This window comes from Ursus arctos, unplaced genomic scaffold (genome assembly GCF_023065955.2).
Source record: "Ursus arctos isolate Adak ecotype North America unplaced genomic scaffold, UrsArc2.0 scaffold_36, whole genome shotgun sequence".
Taxonomy (NCBI): Eukaryota; Metazoa; Chordata; class Mammalia; order Carnivora; family Ursidae; genus Ursus; species Ursus arctos.
In genome coordinates this window covers 20904993-20918805 of record NW_026623050.1, presented here as the reverse complement: position 1 = coordinate 20918805, position 13813 = coordinate 20904993, and the positions used below count along the sequence as shown (strand labels likewise).

General features: G+C 36.6%; 1 protein-coding gene across 4 annotated transcripts in view; it reads left to right on the top strand.

Annotated features, from left to right (window-relative positions):
• RFX7 (regulatory factor X7) overlaps positions 1 to 13813 on the top strand; it is a 128770-nt gene that overhangs the window by 108085 nt on the left and 6872 nt on the right. For all 4 annotated transcript variants that reach the window (XM_057306135.1, XM_057306138.1, XM_057306137.1 and 1 more), the window contains 4 exons: positions 7325 to 7445; positions 8714 to 8794; positions 9536 to 9743; positions 12728 to 13023. In XM_057306135.1, coding sequence (XP_057162118.1) covers positions 7325 to 7445; positions 8714 to 8794; positions 9536 to 9743; positions 12728 to 13023 — 706 coding nt within the window. The remainder of the gene's footprint in view (positions 1 to 7324; positions 7446 to 8713; positions 8795 to 9535; positions 9744 to 12727; positions 13024 to 13813) is intronic.

Here is a 13813-nt window from a genome sequence, read left to right as displayed (position 1 = left end):
TATGCCACATTAACAAACTGAGGGATAAAAATCATGATTGACTCCGTAAATGCAGTATAAGCATTTGACAGAATTCAACATCCATTCATGATTAAAAACCCTCAACAAAGTGGGTATAGAAGGAACATGCCTCAACATAATAAAGGCCATATATGACAAGCTCACAGCTAACATCATACTGTAAGATCAGGAATAAGACATGTATGCCCACTCTTGGTACTTTTATTCAGCATAGTATTGGAAGTCCTAGCCAGAGCAATTAGGCAAGAAAAAGAAATTAAAAGCATCCAATTTGAAAAAGAAGAAGTAAAACAGTTTGCAGATGATGTGATATTATATATCAAAAACCCTAAAGACTCCATCGGTGAGCTGTTAGAACTAATAAACGAATTCAGTAATGTTGCAGGATATAAAATCAATACACAAAAATCTGTTGTGTTTCTATACACTAATTTACAGAAAGAACTTAAGAAAACAGTCTCATTTATGATTGTATCAGAAAGAATAAATACCTAGGAATAAATTTAGCTAAGGAGGTTGAAAGACCTGTATACTATAAACTATAAAACATTAAGGAAAAAATTAAGACACAAACAAATGGAAAGATATTCCATGCTCATGGATTGGAAGAAATAATATTATTAAAATGTCTATATCCAGAACAATCTACATATGTGATGCAATCCCTATTAAATTTCTAATGGCATTTTTCATAGAAATAGAACAAAGAATCCTAAAATTTGTATGGAACCACAAGAGATCCCAAATAGCCAAAACAGTCTTGAAAAAGAAGAACAAAGTTGAAGGCATCACACTTCCTGATTTCAAACGCTGTTAAAAGTCTAGTAATTAAAACAATATGGTATTGGCATAAAAACAGACACACAGATCAGTGGAACAGAGTAGAGAGCTCAGAAATAAACCCGTGCATATATGGGCAATTAATTTATGACAGAAGAAGCTAAGAATAGACAATGGGGTAAGGACAGTTGGAAAACAGGACAACCATGTGCCGAAGAGTGAAACTGGACTGTTATCTTAGACCATATACAAAACCAACTCAAAATTAATTAGCAGCTTGAATGTAAGACATGAAACTCCTAAAAGAAAACACAGGCAGTAAGCTCCTTGATATAGGTCTTGGTGATTTTTTAAAAAAATCTGACACAAAAGTAAAAGCAACGAAAGGAAAAATAAACAATCGTTTGACTACATCAAACTAAAATTCTTCTGTGCGACAGAGGAAGCTCAACATAATAAAAGGGCAACCCTACTGAATGTGAGAAAATATTTGCAAATCATATATCCTATAAGGGGAAAATACCCAAAATATATAAAGAACTCATACAACTCAATAGCAAAAAGCAAACTGATTTTTTAAAATGGGCGGATCTAAGCAGACATTTTTCCCAAGAAGACACACAGATGGCCAACAGATACATGAGAAGTTGCTCAATATCATTAATCACCAGGGAAATGCAGATCAAAACCAAAATGAGGTCTGTCACCTCACACCTGTTAGAATGGCTGTTATCAAAAGGACAAGAAACAACAAGCGTTGGTGAGGTAATGGGGAAAAAAGGGAATGTAAATTGGTGCAGGCAGCCTCTATGGAAAAAAATACAGAGATTCCTCAAAACGTTAAAAATAGAACTACTATATGATCCAGCAATTCTGCTTCTGGGTACTTAATCCAAAAATGAAAACACTAATTCAAAATGATACACGCAACCCCATGTTCATCACACTATTACAATAGCTGAGATACGGAAACAACCTAACTGTCCGTTGATGGATGAATGGCTGAAGAAATTCTGGTGTACACACACACACACACACACACACACACACACACACAAATATTATTCATCAAAGAAACAAGTGAAATCTTGCCAGTTCAGACAATATGGATGGATCTTGTAGGCATTATGCTAAGTGAAGTAAGACAAAGAAAGCCAAATACTATATGATCTCTCATGTGGAATCTAAAAAATTTAAAAAATAAATAGTTCATAGATAAAGAGAACTGACTGGTGGTCGCAAAAGGCAGGGGTTGTGGGGAGTGGGTGAAGGGGATCAAAGGTATGGATCTAGAAATCATGCATGAAGACAGTAGTATGCCATGAATTGTAGCCATCCATGGCTGACACTATGCCATTTCAGATTTTTGCTACCCAGAATATGTCTATGTTCATATAAGTAAAAGTAGTTCTACTTTATGACATTTTATACACATGTAATGCTGTCTTCCTTGATTTTCTACCTGGTAGTGCAGGATGACCTTTTTGCATCATACTTTATAGGTAGTCATGGGCTATTGCAGCGAGACAGCCCGAGTGCATCTTAGAGACTGTTGTATCACTGTCCTCATCAATTGACATTTATTGAATTCCAGCAGTATAAATAATGCTTGTACATTTTACATGTAGTGAAATTTGTGTGCATGTTTTCATATAAATTATGCTATGGCCATTTTTTTTACATCTATAAGAAAACAGGAGCTCCTCTTTAATGGTTTGAGACTTAGTGTCTCAGAGGAGTATAAAAACAACTCTGCACGATAAAAAATACATATATACCTGCCTCAAGGTCACTGGGAGAATTAAATAATGTGATGCATACAGACCACTCAGAAATGTCCAGGTATGGTAAGGTAGCCTAAGGCTCTATTTTTGCCCTAGTCTTTTATGACTTCTGTTTATGTGTTTGTAACTTTAAGCAATGTTTAACTTTTACAGTTAATTTGTAAGTGGCATGAATAAACATTAAAGATTGACTTGCTACCAAAGATTTTGAGTGATGTGTTGATGATCATGTTGAGAGTTAGGCTTAATTTCAAAGTCTTGAAAGTGTACTGTAAAAAAAAGAATGATAAAAAAAAAAACAAGAGATCTCATTTTAAGAATGACATTAGAATGTTGATTATTCTGTGAACGGACCATTGTTCCTTCCTGTTTTTTAAGTCTTGGGTAAATATAATCTGACACTGAGTTAGGTGTTAACTGACACCGTATCTTTTTTTTTTTTCTTTCAAGATTTTATTTAAATTCAAGTAGTCCGCATATAGTGGAGTATTAGTTTCAGATGTAGAATTTAGTGACTCATTAGATGCCTATAACACCCAGTGCTCATTACATCACATACCTATCACCCAGTTACCCCACCCCCGTTACCTCCCCTCCAGCAACCCTCAGTTTGTTTTCTACAGTTAAGAGTCTCTTGTGGTTTGGGGCGCCTGGGTGGCACAGCGGTTAAGCGTCTGCCTTCGGCTCAGGGCGTGATCCCGGCGTTCTGGGATTGAGCCCCACATCAGGCTCCTCCGCTATGAGCCTGCTTCTTGTTCTCCCACTCCCCCTGCTTGTGTTCCCTCTCTCGCTGGCTGTCTCTATCTCTGTTGAATAAATAAATAAAATCTTAAAAAAAAAAAAAGTCTCTTGTGGTTTGCCCCACTCTTTCTTTATCTTATTTTTTCTTCCCTTCCCCTACGTTCATCTGTTTTCTTAAATTCCATATATGTGTGAAATCAATGGTATTTGTCTTTTTCCGACTTACTTCACTTAGCATATACATTCTAGTTCCATCCACATCATTGCAAATGGCAAGATTTCATTCTTTTTGATCACTGAGTAATATTTCAGAGTGTGTGTGTGTGTGTGTGAGTGTGTATGCACACCACATCTTTATCCATTCATCAGTTGATGGGCATTTGGGCTCTTTCCATGTTTCGGCTATTGTGGATAGTGCTGCTATAAACATTGGGGTGCATGTGCCCTTCAAATCACTATTTTTTATCCTTTGGATAAATACCTAGTGTAATTGCTGAATTGTAGCATATTTCTATTTTTAACTTTTTGAGGAACCTCCATACAGTTTTCCAGAGTGGCTACACAAGTTTGCATTCCCACCAACAGGATAAGAGGGTTCCCCTTTCTCCGCATCCTTGCCAATATCTGTTGTTTCCTGACTTGTTAATTTTAGCCGTTCTGATCATAACTGACATTATATGTTGCTTGGTCAACGTACAGTTTAAGTTTTGAACCAGGAAAACCAGTTGTAAACTAACCAAGATCTCCACATGACCTGGAATAATCTATAGCTTGTTACATAGCACTGGTTTCAAAATTATGAATAGGTAACCTAAAAATATTTCCTCAGATTAAAACAAAATCATTGAGTATCTGTATCGTCCCAGTGGAGAATGGGCTTAATAATGAAATCCTTTTTCTTTGAAAATTAGAACCACTAAAAATTGAATAGGCCATCTTACAATATAGAGCCTTATCAGGAGAAGTGTTCACATTGATGTAACCCATTATTTAGGAGTATGGCCATTTCCACGTCCGTCAGGAAGTTCAGCTGTACTGCTTCTGAAATCATTGCCAGTTCTGAGATTTCATAAAATTAAAGAAATTGGGGACCTGCTCCAGTATGGTTGCTTTTAATTTGGGACTCTGTTTTCTCTTTGACATGTAAGATGTCAAAGTATAGAATTTTGAATCATAAGCAGTTTTATTCTTAACATTGCCTACTATTTTTTTAGGAGGAATAACTTGAGCTGTTTATATGTCTACAAGGTACTTTTTATACTTATCCACTAAAGAATATATTACAGATAAGGTCGTTGTAAAAAAAAAAAAAAAAATCATTCTTCCAAAAGGGGGATTCTTCTCTTTTACATGTCCTTATTTAAAAAAAAAAAAAAAAAAATTTTTTTTTTTTTTTAAGTAATCTCTACACACAATGTGGGGCTCAGACTCATGACATCAAGATCAAGAGTCACATGCTTTACCAATTGAACCCACCAGGCACCCCAGAATCCCTCTCTTTTAATGGAATAAATAAGAATCAAAAAACATTTCACATTCTGAAATCACGCTCAGGATTTAACAAGCAAATTTTGCATTTGATTCTCTTGATACTTAACTTTGCCAATCTTTCAGACATCCCTTTTGCCAAAGTAAAAAATTTTGGTGTACTAGTGTAATGAAAAAACATTAAAACCTAAATCCCAGAGAGAGAATAGGATGGATATATTACATTTCTCATTAGACTCATTGCCCTGCTTCTCTTTATTTGGTGTCAGTTTTTTTAGGCCCATACATAGGCCAGTACTGTCATAGGAGCCCAGTGGCCAGTGTTTTCTTTATTGCCTTATGTGTTTAAAGTTTCTTGGGTGGTTTTTTTTGTTTGTTTTTTAAAGATTTTATTTATTTATTCGACAGAGATAGAGACAGCCAGCAAGAGAGGGAACACAAGCAGGGGGAGTGGGAGAGGAAGAAGCAGGCTCATAGCAGAGGAGCCTGATGTGGGGCTCGATCCCATAACGCCGGGATCACGCCCTGAGCCGAAGGCAGACGCTTAACCGCTGTGCCACCCAGGCGCCCCCCTAAAGTTTCTTGTTTTAAGTGTGACATACTTAATGTCATATTAAAACTTAATGTGACTCTTAAATCTCTTGTTCTTAATGCTGACAGTACAGTGGTGAACCAGATAGTTAGAGTCTCTGCCCTGGGTGAACATACAGCCTAATGGAAGAGACAGACAAGTAAATTGGCTGTTACATAATTACTATACGTCATGAGAAGAGAAAAACAGAGTACACTGATAGGTAAATACTATGAGGGTGTCACAGGAGGGCACTGCTTTAGATAGGGTAGTTGTTAGAAACACTTCTGAAATAACATTTCAGCTGGGACTTGAAGAATAAGAAAAGTAGTTTTTCCAGGTAGAGGGAACGTGTCAAGTCTCTGAGGTGCAGAACAACTTCATTTACATTTTCCTTCTCTGCTGATTTAAACCATAAAAATGACTGACTTAACTTGCTACTGAAATGGTTATGATTTGATAGAATTCATTTAAATTGTCAGCACTGGAAAATAGTCACCTCTTCACTTTGTACCTTAAACCTTGACCCCTGAATCACTCGGAGTATTACATGTAGTCTCAAGTTAAATATGACATATTTAATCTAATACTTCCTGTAAAGGAATTCTCAATACATGTTAGCTCCTTTCCTCTCTCCCCACACCCCCACCAGAAGTATGTGGAATTTGGTGTGCGTATAGGAAGGGCACAATCAAGAATAATACCGTTGTCTCCAAAACCTGTCCCTAGTGTCTCTGTTAAGGCTCCCGAGGGTCCCTACCTCCTCCTAAGCCTCACCCAATTTGACTTCTTAAATTCAGGTCATTTCAGGAATGTATTATATGATATAAATATATACTTATATATATTTCTATCACATATATAATACAATGTAATATAAATATATATATAAGTATATATGATGTTTTATAATGTTTTAGCAACAGCTAGTATATTCAGCAGTCTACAAGAACTGAAGTTCCAGTTACCATTATAGCCCCAGGCCTTCCAGTTGTTTTCCTTTGTTTCTTCTTCCTAAATCTCCTTTTGGCTCCCCACTGCATGACATTATTAAGAAGCTACTCTGGTCAATGCTGAAATAAGAGGCGAGGTGGGGAAATGTGATTGGATTCCCCTGGAATTCCTCTGACTTCCTCCTTGGTGTTTCTCAGGTAGTGGTTCTCCCAAAGGCCAGCAATTACTGAGGAAGGCCTTGGTAGCCAGGATGAGATGTGGCCTTGGCTTGCCTCTGAACTGGTAGAGGAGGAATTGGCTTTTTCCCTATGACTGCAGATCGAGAGAAAAACAGAACACCTGATTCCAGTGGCAGTTAAGACTTGGCTTGTTTCCCTGTTCCCACTTGAAGTTACTGCTTTACAAAGTACTTTTTCCTGGCAATAATAGAAGTGGTGGAGGTGAAGGAAGAACACTGGACCTTTGGAATCTCTCTCTGTGCCTTCATTTTTTTCCCTTATCAGTAAAATGAGACTGTTGGTATAGATCCCTGAAGTCCCTTTTAGGCCTAATATATCATGTTTCTACTTTAAACCATACAGTTTTGTTTCTGCTGTCTGACTTGCATAATGTGCGTATATTGGAAATTATCTCAGTACATGAATTTGATACATATGTGGAAATGTAGAGCCCTACTGGTTGAGCTGAATATGCTCATCTCAGAGTGCAGGGTTGGGTTCTAATTGGAAAACTTTGCACTGCAGGTATCTCTTACAGTGAGTTTTTTGGATGCTCTTGAAAGCAGTGGTACTATATATCCTGAGGATGAAACAAGCTAACTAAACCTGAATTAGTCTCCAAAGAATTATGATCAGTGAAATTTGTGGTGAATGACTTGAGGATGTGGTTTCGAATTTTGGTAAAGTGGTCAAATTGTATTGCAATAGCACTGTCCTGTGTGACTCTGATTTGTGTTGCTCTAAATTGGTCCCTCCTTCTTTTGCAGGAGCTATTGTGACAATCTTGGTTACCATCCATTAAGTGCTGCTGACTTTGGAAAGATCATGAAAAATGTCTTTCCAAACATGAAGGCACGTCGTCTGGGCACAAGAGGCAAATCTAAATATCCTTCACCGGAATGGTTTTTAGTAATCACTTAGAACATCTGCTGTTGTAGTTCAACTAGCAACTATATTTAGAAGTAAATTTAAGTCAACAAGTATAAACGACTCAAAGTTCTTAGAATAACTGCAAACATTATTTTCCTGGCTATATATCAAACTGCAAGAGAAATAATAAATAGTGGTTTTAGGATTATGATAGATTTCACCATATTCTGTGACTGTAATGTGTGTTCTTAATGGCCTGATCTCCTTTTAACAATAAGAATTAACTGAGATAGGCCACAGTGCAGCTCTTGTAAATCATATCCGTAAAAGTGGAGAAAGAGGTTAGCTGTCTTCTTCCTGTAATTTAGAAACATTGGGATCTCCTTGGCAAAATATACACCATTCAGGAAAAATTCCTGTGGAACTTGTCCTGGAAGATTATATTCTCTTTAAAGTATTTTTTCAGCCAACCATTTAAAGCCTGTATTAAAATTAAAGCCAGAGCATAGGAAAGGTCCCTCTTATGACAGACATACTTAGTAGCAAACAGAAGGAAATGAAAATAAAGAATTTATTAAAGTCCTTCTGACTCTTGGAAGAAGATTGTAAAATAAAGGGTCTTTATATTAGAAAAACATTATTTCTCCTTACTTAGCCCTTGGCCTTTTTCAAAGCCCAGAAACCTGCTTCATGGAGGAGATGAGAGGAAAGGGGGAGGAAGGAGACACTGCTTTTCTAAAACAGCTTCAGGTGCTCTCTGCTCACTTGTTGCGTGACCCATCCTCATTCTCTGAGTACAAGCAAAACTGTCTTGATGGGTCTTTGGCATGTTACAGGTGATAATCCTGTGTGTTTCAGTGGAAAAAGAACTGAAAAGGTTAAAGCCCTTGTGACACTCTTAGGAGTTGTTTTTGTCCCAGTGCCCTGGGCTAAAGTTTCCCTGTGCTGTGCCAGGTTTCCATCTGGATATTCCTTTCCTCCTGACCTGTTTGTTACTGGTGGTTGGCACAGCCTTATTAGGAACATTTATTCATAAAATGTATAACAGATGAGAATCATTTTGTTTCATTTAAGACGGTAACATTCTACAAAGACTCTTCTAGTTTCAAAAGAGTGAAAGTGTCCTGAATTTATAATATTGAGGTTTCTCTTACTGAAAAACTCTGAAAGTAGATGTTATCTCGTGCTGATTTTATTCTTATATATGGTTACTTCTCAAATGCTAATTACATATAAGCAGTTCCTTTAATTTAGAATGCTTTAGACCTTAACTGTTTATTACATATTGCTACAGTGGACTGAGGAAAAAAGCCTTTGTTCATATGCCAACACTGCCCAATCTTGATTTTCACAAAACTGGAGATGGGGTAAGAATTCTGCCTTTTCTTTTTAATAAGTAGAATTATACTTTAATATCAACATTGAAATGCATACTGCATTGTCTCATTTGGGTAAAACCAGGGACCAGGAACTATGCCTTTTACAAAATAAATGAGACAAAAAATTTAACAGTGGCTGAAAAATTTTAGCATATCTGACTTACGTCAACATGGCTCGCGAAATTAGGAGGCACATAGGTCTAACTAGAATCTAAATATATCCATGATGTATTTTGACTATATATATATATATATATGTGTATATATATATAGTCAAGAGGAAAAATTAAGTTGTGGAGTAATATAGTATGAATGTCTTTTTTTTTTTCTTTTTGATTTACTTATATATTTATCTAATACCACCTAGGTGTACAAAAGACTTGAGGTGGCCAAAAGTACAAAGAAGAGAAAATACAGCTAGTGGCATAGTTTGTTTTATTGATGTCAGAAAAGTCTTTTAGAAAGATTCCTAATATCCCTTAGCCTTCATATATGTTTCACGACCATTTCGGTGTTACAGTCCCAGTGCTCCTGGCGGCTGTGCCCTGGCCCGGTGGTGCGGCCTCTTATTTGCGCGGCTCTTCTATGCCCGCCAACAGGGCATTTTATACAACTTTGACCCGACAGATCTAGATTACATCTTCTAATTAAGAATACATGTCTTCGCTGTGCTTCAGTTTATATTTCTCTGAACTTTCTAAGTTAACTTTTCCTTTTTCCTTTGTTTAGTTGGAAGGAACTGAACCTTCTGGGCAGCTTCAAAATATTGATGAGGAAGTTATCTCTTCTGCTTGCCGTCTTGTGTGTGAATGGGCCCAGAAAGTGTTAAGCCAGCCATTTGACACAGTCTTGGAATTAGCCCGCTTCCTTGTAAAAAGTCATTATATAGGCACCAAGTCGATGGCAGCTCTAACAGTAATGGCAGCAGCACCACCAGGTACAAAATTACCATTAACAAGCTAAAAAGGACAGAGGTGTTACTGCATTTTAGAGTTCGTAGCAAAAGTAGAGTTTCGCCAGAGAACTTCTTTGTCTTTTTAGTGTTTATGAGTTTACCCTCACTTCACTTAACTCTAAGTTCAGATGGGTTTGTTGAGCCAAGAAAAATAGTGATAATTATAGTCATTTCATTATAAAGCTTAAAGCTGTAGTTTTTCTTTAGTATATTGCTCTGCTGAAACATGAAACTTTAAGATTTCCCAGTTGGTATTTCATTAATTTTTCCGGTGCTATTTTAAAATTTAAAGAATATGTGTATATGTACTTTTAAATATATGTGTGTGTAAATTAATAAATTTTAGATAAGATTAAATTTTTAAAATGACTTGCTAGCTTCCTATTAGAAACTAATAATTATAAATAAAATGATCTTTGGATAATGTGAGAGGTACCTTAGTGTCACAAAAAGCAAACTATATGAAGCATTATTATAAAATAGCAAGAGTGATTTTTTTAAAATATACAAATGAATATTTTTGTTCAAATAAGGATTTTTTCATTTGATAGGTTTAGGAATTGACAGTATTGGAATAAACAACTCCCTCCTAAATTAGTAGCTGTGTAAAGTACCTGTTCTGTTGCAGTTTTTTAAATGTCTCATTTCAGTCATACCTTATAAACCTAAGGAAGAATAAGTAAGTTGTATTATTAGTGTAAGAAATTATAATTTCTGTGAAAAATGTATTTATGTGAAACTTGTTTTCCAGAGATGATGATTCTGATTATTAAATGTAAATAATTTAAAATCTATAATAGATTTCTCCCAGCCAGAATTATAGTTTCTTAAATAACTTCACTTTTCTTAAATAACTTCACTTTTTTTAATCTTAATAATTTTAACAATTATTTTTCTTTCCATTTTATACTTATCAGAAGCTTTACGTATTTGGGGGGTATAAAATTGTTCTATTCTTTCATCGTATTGTCAGTTGAGGCCTCACTTCAGCAAAATAATCTCTTATCAAAACTTTGTCATGATTTTCTTTGTCTAGATTGTAAACTGTATGACTTAAATCTGTTCACTTACACTTACACATGAACAGAAGAGTGCTTGGGTAGCCTTATCTAGCTGGGTAGATTGCATATATTTCCTCATTTCTCCCCCCAGCAGTCCTGTGAGACAGGTGGTATTAACTTCCATTTTACAGATCAGAAAACAGGCTTACGGAGGTTAAGTAATTTGTCCATGGCCAGATAAACAGTGGGACCAGGATTTGAATTCCAGTTCATTGGTCTCAAAAGACCAGGTTAACTGCATTACATCATGCTGTCTTCTTATCTTCTGGCAAAAATGAGGTTTTAAAAGATAGGGCCTCTTCAGCTTCCTGTGTTCTCTTTCTCTTACCCCTGCTGACACCCAGATTAGTACTTGAACAAGCTGAGGACTTAGGAGGTATCATGGGAAAAGAAACATCTCCATCTTATTTTCCACATGGCTCACAAAGTCTGACTGAAAGAAGTGGTGAATGATGGGATGAATGAATTTTTAAAGCATAAGTGTAAAGAGAGGTGTGTTTTTTAAACAAAAATACTAAAAATTTCATATATAAACATTTCACTTTGTGAAAGTGTTAAGTAATTTATCAATTATATCATTACTCAAAACATTTTTAGACTCTTAAAATTTTGTTCTCAAACCACTGCCGTATTTTTTTTAATACCTTTGGTGATTAATCTTCATCCTTTGAAGGTGAATTTGGTTTTTTATAAATATAGTCTCCATATTAAGAACAGGTTGTGTTACAAATGTCCTTTTGTAAGTCAGCTGCTTGGAAATCATTCCTGTCCAGAAATCCTGGCAAGAGAGAGACAGCTGAGCTTTGAGCCATTGGCAGAGGCTTTCGGGTGCAGGTGCTGAGAAGCCAAAGCCCAGGCTGGGGGCCAGGAGGGAGCAGTACAGTTTGAGCTGGATTTGAAGAGAGAAAATGGTACTTAGGTGATCAAAAGGGGGTCAAAAGATGAGGGATTATTGAGGAGTGAGTGTGCGGGAAAGAGTTTAAGTCACTACTTCTCTCCTTCCTGTCCCCCCTCCGCAAGTTGTTGATGAAAAGCAGAAATTGGGCCGGGGAAAGGGTGTACCAGGAGGATGGTGTGGTCCTCCCCTTTCCTCTCCACTGTTTTTGCCAGCCACAGCTTCCTCTGTAATGATCATAATGCTATATCCTAAATGTGAAATGAGCTGTTTTAAAAATTGATTGTATTATATCATCAATTGTTCTTAACTTAAAATTTACCTCTTGCTTAATTTATCATTCCTTTTTTCTCAGTGTTTCTCTTATTACTGCTTTAAAAAGTTTTCTCAGTGACACTGTTTCAAAATACCTTAACCTCAGTTTTATGCAGAAGCTCTGCTTTATTACTCCTGTGTCATTACTGTAATAATTGTATAGTAGCAGTTAAAATAATACCTCTTTTTGTGAATTTCTGGTAGAATTAAACGCTTGTTTTCCCTATACACATTTTTTCTAAATATGAATGATTTCAGCAAATATTTATTGAACGCCCCTGGTGAGCTGAATATTTAAATCATGAAAATGCATGCATTTCTAATTAGAGAATTGGGGAAGGAAATTTCTGACATTTGATAAGATGTGAAACATGCTCCCTTGGTATTTATTTATCTTAATTTCTGCATGTTTATAACATAGCTACTTCTCTTTTCAAAATCTCCATCTGTTATTGCTGATTTAACTGAAATGGTCACCTGAGTTGAACCAGATATTAAGATGTCAATTAAAACCATATTGACAAATGTTTTTAAACTGAAAGTCTAACACTTAGGCTTTATAAAGAGATTGTGAGTTAAAATTTGCTGGGTTTTGGTTGCTTTGTCCAGTAGGTGGCTACATAGTCAAAGAAATTGAGTTGTGACTGCCTTCTATGAAACGGAGTATTTTAGCTTCCTTTTCTGTTTATTTTCAGGAATTAAAGGAATTACCCAGGCGTCTGCTTTTATACCTACAGCTGAGAGTAATTCTTTTCAGCCTCAAGTGAAGACTTTGCCTTCTCCTATTGATGCTAAACAGCAATTGCAACGGAAAATTCAGAAGAAGCAGCAAGAACAGAAACTGCAGTCCCCTTTGCCAGGAGAATCCTCAGGCAAAAAACCAGAAGGCGCTACAACCAATGGAGTGACTAATCTTTCTAATGGAAATCCAGCAATCCTGTCTCCTCAGCCTATTGGTATCGTTGTGGCAGCTGTCCCTAGTCCCATTCCGGTAATACCATTAAATAAATAAGCGTTAGACCTCACTGGGATGGTGGGAGATCATTTGTTTAGTTAAAAGCGACACATGAGAAGGAGGCAAGAATAGGTATAGATTCAGTTACAGATTCATTTTGTGAGCACAGATAGATTCAGCTTCAGTCAGTTGTCTTTTAAAGATTTTACTTATTTGTTTGAGAGAGAGAGCATGGACAGGGGGAGGGGCAGATGGAGAGAGAGAGAATCTCAAGCAGACTTCCTCCTCAGCATGGAGCCTGATCTGGGGCTCAATCCCACAACCCTGAGATCGTGGCGTGAGCCGAGATCAAGAGTCCGACACCTAACTGATGGAGCCACCCAGGCGCCCTGTCGGTTGTTTATTATTCACAATATACGATGTTGATTTTGACAAAGCAAGCTGTAGAGTGAACACAAGTGAAAATACAGAGATTTAAGACGTGCACAGTACACACACACAACCAGTCAGAGCTTTATGTAAGAGAGGAGTCATTTTCAGAATTGTTTCAGCCCGAGCTAAGCCAGGATGATCAAGTGCAAACTTTTTTTGGTTTAAACTTTTCTTCTTTTTAACATTCAGACGGAGCAGAGTGGTAAAGCATATTGATAGCACCTTAATATAGACCTATTGCTGTGGCTTGCTGGACATAGGACCTTGGACAAGTCTCTCAGCTGTTCTGAATCTGTTTCCTTATTAACAAACAGAGGTTATAGTCTCCTTTCCTATCTCACACAACTGAGGTTATGATGAAGGGGCTTTTAAAATGGGAGGGCATCATTCTGAA